General features: G+C 44.9%; 1 protein-coding gene across 1 annotated transcript; it reads right to left on the bottom strand.

Moving 5' to 3' along the window:
• Positions 1-249: 249 nt before the first annotated feature.
• On the bottom strand, positions 250-3,685 carry LOC130725216 (uncharacterized). Its single transcript, XM_057576464.1, has 2 exons — positions 3,662-3,685; positions 250-1,038 (listed from the first exon to the last, which is right to left on the bottom strand). Exons 1-2 carry the CDS (start codon positions 3,683-3,685, stop codon positions 250-252), a joined length of 813 nt encoding a protein of 270 aa, XP_057432447.1.
• Between the last annotated feature and the right edge of the window lie 1,157 nt (positions 3,686-4,842).

Below are 4,842 nucleotides of genomic sequence, written 5' to 3'. Positions count from 1 at the left end.
GCTCGGATGAGCCTCTCGATTTCATTCTTCAGAGTAAAGCAATCCCCCGTGTCATGTCCTGCTGAACGGTGGTACTCACACCACTTGGTCTTGTCCGTCGTTGCCCGCGGCGGGTCATTCCTTCTTTCGCCCTCCTCAACTGCATGCGTCGCCTTAACTTCACGTAGCAGCTCCGTCAGGTGGGCGTTCAAGCTTTTTCCTGCCTCCTCTCGGCGACGAGAGTCAGCCTGATGCCAGGGCAGGCGTCGCTCAAAATTTTCCTTTTTTGGGATACAAAGATTCCCTCGACGCCTTTTCCCCAGTCCGAACCTTCCTGTCCCGTCTTCTGCTTCCCTCTGCTTTCTCCTTACTTGGCTTGTCCTCTGGTGACACGTCCCTCTGTTTGCCATCCTTCTCTACCTTTGCGCGCCTCCGCTTAAAAGTGTCATCCTCCTCGTCAAGTATGTACGCCCGGGCTCGCACCTCCGCCATTGACTTGGCTGGCTTTCGGCTCAATTTACTATTTAGCTTTCCTGGCTGCAATCCGTTTTTAAAGGTGCGGGCGCAGGCATTTGGCTCAGATTCCTCTATCTTTACTGACGCAGCGCTGAACCGCTTCACGTACTGCTTCAAAGTCTCGCCCTCGGATTGACGCACATTGTACAAATCTTCAATCGTCACCTGCTTAGTTTTACTCGCCGAGAACTGGACAAGGAATTTGGACGAGAAGTCACGAAAGTTCGTGATGGATCCACGTGGCAGAGTCGTGAACCATGCCATTTCCGTTCCTTTGAATGTGGCTGGAAACATCCTACACTTGACCGCATCAGAAGTGGCGCTGATCACCATCTTCGTGTTGAAATACAGCAAGTGCTCCTTGGGGTCGGCCTTTCCACTGTAGGTTTCCAGCACTATATTCTTCATATTGTCTGGAATGGCAACTTCTCTCACTGCCGCTGAAAACGATTCGAACTCCGCCACAGCCTCTGCCTCGCGCTCTCCCTCATCTTGGTGGTCAATGCGGTAATACTCTAGCTGCTCTTGGAGATACTCGTTTCGCTGTCGTATATCGTCAATACTACTAATCAGACGCCTCCAATCTTGACTGGAGATCGGTGCCTGAGGTGCCTGAGTCTCTTCTCCTGACGTCGTTGGTGACCTCTGTTGCTCCGGCGAGGACGACGGTGAGGGTAACGGAGGTGTTGGAGAAGGAGGAGGTGGAGGTGGAGCAGAAGGAGTCACCTAATCCGTCTCCTCTCGTTGAACTTGCGCGCGTCGTGGCCTGCCTCTCATGCGGCGCGTCGGCGAAACATGCCGATGCTCTGGATCGTCATCACGTCGTCTGCGACGTGTCTCCATCGGAATTGGAGAATCTCTCCGGAAAAACTCGGAAACGGAAGAAACTGTATGGAAAATCAAAGAATCTTCCTCTGGATCACAATCTCCAAAAAACTCGAGAACAATCGCTTAGAAGAACAAGCTCCACTCCTTTGAAGCACGATCCACATAGTCCAGGAATAGAAATCTATCGTTCCCCACAGACGGCGCAAAATGTTCCGTGCTAGAACATAGAGAGGGAAGGTAGTACCCAAAGTATGAGGAAGATGATGAGAATGCTTAGAGAGAGAAGCTCTAACCAATTAGAGAGAGAAAATGTAACTGAATTTCAATGCTATAAATGTTCAAATGAGCTAAGAGTCCCTTACAATTGGTATTTCCCTCCTATTTATAGAGGTGAGGTTGGCTTTGGCGCCTCTAACCTATCCAAATGGGTCAGTTGGGCCTCGGGAAGGGAGACCCAAGATCATGACGTGTTCCCCACTCAAGGTCAGGTTCCCTGGGCGAGGAACCCTGGGGTCTCGCCCAGTCCAGTTTTTAACGAAGAGATTGAAAATTTGATTACTACTGATTAGAGGTATGAATTGCATATCAAGAATGAATGGTGCGACAGGTGAGCAAGTCAAATCCAACTACAATAGTGATACGATGATATCACGAAATTGATAAATTGAAAGTTCATGTTCGTATGCCAACAAATTATCCTTAGTCTTAGTGACCCTGAATAATTCACCATAGTCGTACTCCACTTGTTTATCATCACGTGATGAAGTATATGGTCTTGATTTTCATGGCAAGCTATTCATTGATTATGGTCGGACATTTTACTAGTTTTACTAGAGAAACTGATAGCTAGTTAGTTGTTATATTAAATACTACTCGTTAAATTGGCAGACCCTGTCCACTTCTGAGTTTGTCAGGTGCAATTAAGCAAATGCTAGCTCGAGCAATATTTATTTCAGGCGAAAAATTGCATGATCCTCAAAATTATTATGGTTTTGTTAGAAGAATCGAGTTATAGCTTTTGATATGGTTGTGGTTGAAGAATCAAGTTATAGCTTTTGCTAAACGGTAGGTCTCTCGTGCTCAGGGCTGACCCATGGTCAGGTAGATTTGACAAACTTGAACCAATTTGAGCACAAAATTGCGGGTTGGATCGATTTTCGGGTCTCAGGGCTGACCCATTGAATTTCATTTTAACAAATCTGAAGAGGTCGCTTATGGTCTTAGGTCAGAAATTTTGACGTAAAAAGAAAGAATTCGACCCGAGCCAAGATATATAACACACTTATCTATGTAACCTAGAAGCATTTCACTTCATCCTTTAGTGACTACACAATATTTGTAAAAGCGAGTGTTGTTAACATTTTCATATGTTTATCCCATAAAAAATAACATATTTTTCTTCTAATCTCGCATTAGGTGGTTTGTGACATGAACCACCTCCTGATGGTTGATGATACATCATCTAATTTTACCTACTACAGCAGGTAATGCAACCTGTGCTGTAACATAGAAAGTAAAAATTTAATGTGAGACCTCTAAAATTTAGAAATGGCAAAGAAAGTACTTTTTTTTTTAATCTTCCTTAGGTTATATGGAATCAACATTTCATCTCTTCCCTTTTGTTTACGGTGGTTTTTGGTAAACAAATATCCTCTTAGTTCGACTAAAGGACGTTTAGATTCAGGGTCCTTTTGGGAAAACGTCTTGCCAAAGTGTTGTGTGTGAGTTGATATTTTCGACAACGATGCACAATTCGAAAGGAATTGGATTTCATTAAACACGGATCAATTACATGAAGATCAAAGTGTAACAAAGTGAAAAGAAAACTGCAGGGAACGTAAATTTCGACAAGAAATTAAACAACAGGACTAGTGAATCCCAGGAAATTAACAAATAATGCGACAAGCTTAAACGCGGTAAAGATAAACAACTGGTTCTGTAACGTACTCCTCCATCATCACGTCTTGCTCCTTGAGTCTCATTGATGCGGACATTAGAGCTTTTTAGTGAGTTTTTCAGAGTTGAGTTGGGAACCCCTTTTCTGATGCTGTTTCTTCTATTTATAGCGTTCTCTCTTCCTCCACATTCTTGGCGGTTGTTCTTCAATGTACGCGGGCTTCGTGGGTTTGAATTTTGGCGCCTTGCCCCACGTTCAACCGGAGGTTCTGAGCACGTGATTTTAATTGCAACGTGGGTGGTCTTGAGTCGTGGGTAACCGTTGCCATTCGTGGCATCGTGGGTGCACGCACGTGCTGATAATAGCCCATCACTCGGTAACTGCTTCCTTCGTTGAATTTGTCGAATTTTCCCTTACTCCCTTGACTTTGGTGAATGTTACCTGACGAGTCTCAAGCCTCACCATGGTCCCTTCTGTCGAGAAACCGTCCTCCCAACATCGGTGTCGAGAATCGTAGCGTTGATAATTTCAGCTCAACAGTTGCCCCCCAAAAATGTTGGTTGTCGACTGCTTTAGCTTGAAGATACCAAGCATTTTTTATCGCGTCCGTTCAATCTCAACAATTCAAATGCTTTGCATCCCTGACCGTTCGATCCTTAGGTCCAATCAGTAGCCATAGCGTCTGATGACTTTCCACTAGCTGACAGTCATAGCCTTTTTAGGGCCATGATTTCCTTTATGCCAAAAAGCTGGGCAATGACATGATTTAATTAATAAAATACTCACTTGGACTCCAAATTTTATAAACTGGAGCACAATGTGGCCTTAGTTCCGTCTGCATTTCTGCTTATAAATACCCCATTAACGCTCCTCCTCAAGCTTTACTTTCTTCACAAAACTTTCAGCTTTCTTCTCCAGAGTTCTTACCCTGTCTTCCTCTGTTTCCCTCAGCACATCTATCGTTTTCTTCAATGGCTTCTGACCCTGAGCAGACCATTCCGTTGGCCACCGAGCTCAAGCTGGATGAATCCAAACGTGTGGCAATCCCAGAACCCCCCAACAAAGCAGAGAAGAGAGCTATCTGGAAATCTCAGGTACTCATTCCTTTCTCTGTTAATGGTACTTTACGCGCCATTTTGGGTCCTTTGAAAGTAGTGAAGCATGATAGGCCCAATAGTCTTCCTGAGGAACATGAATCGTTTCACCCTAGTGTTAGGGGAGAAGAGCTTATTTTGGCTTTCCAACCTTCTTATCGCATGCCATTTCTTAACGACCCAAAACGGGCCTTTCGTTCAGCTCCTCTTAACCCTTCTGCTAACGACAAAGCCTACCTCAAATGGTTAGATAGGGTTGAGGAGCACAAGAGGCAACACTGGAAAAATGTTGGGATTCTCGATTTGATTCAGCTGTCGAGATCCCAAATCTCGTATAACCCTGCCATGCTATTGAGTGCGCTTTACTTTTGGGAGAGGTCTACTAATTGCCTTCATGTCCCCTTTGGCATGATTACCCCAACCCTCCTGGATGTTGCTGCCATCACTGGATTATGGCCTATTGGCGATGATTATCACTCCGTGCCTGCAGCTGTTAAGTCCATCTCGATTCCTACTGATAACATCTCA

The sequence above is a fragment of the Lotus japonicus genome, chromosome 6 (genome assembly GCF_012489685.1).
Source record: "Lotus japonicus ecotype B-129 chromosome 6, LjGifu_v1.2".
NCBI classification, from domain to species: domain Eukaryota; kingdom Viridiplantae; phylum Streptophyta; class Magnoliopsida; order Fabales; family Fabaceae; genus Lotus; species Lotus japonicus.
Note: the sequence above shows the minus strand (reverse complement) of the source record. Positions and strands in the feature narration are given on the sequence as shown.

What these genes read in the sequence shown, in the direction of transcription:
- LOC130725216 (XM_057576464.1), bottom strand. Translation starts at nt 3,685, where the DNA reads ATGGTGAGGCTTGAGACTCGTCAG. An exon ending in TGAGGCTTGAGACTCGTCAG is followed by an intron (nt 1,039 to 3,661) that starts GTAACATTCACC and finishes GATATACGACAG; the next exon opens with CGAAACGAGTATCTCCAAGA.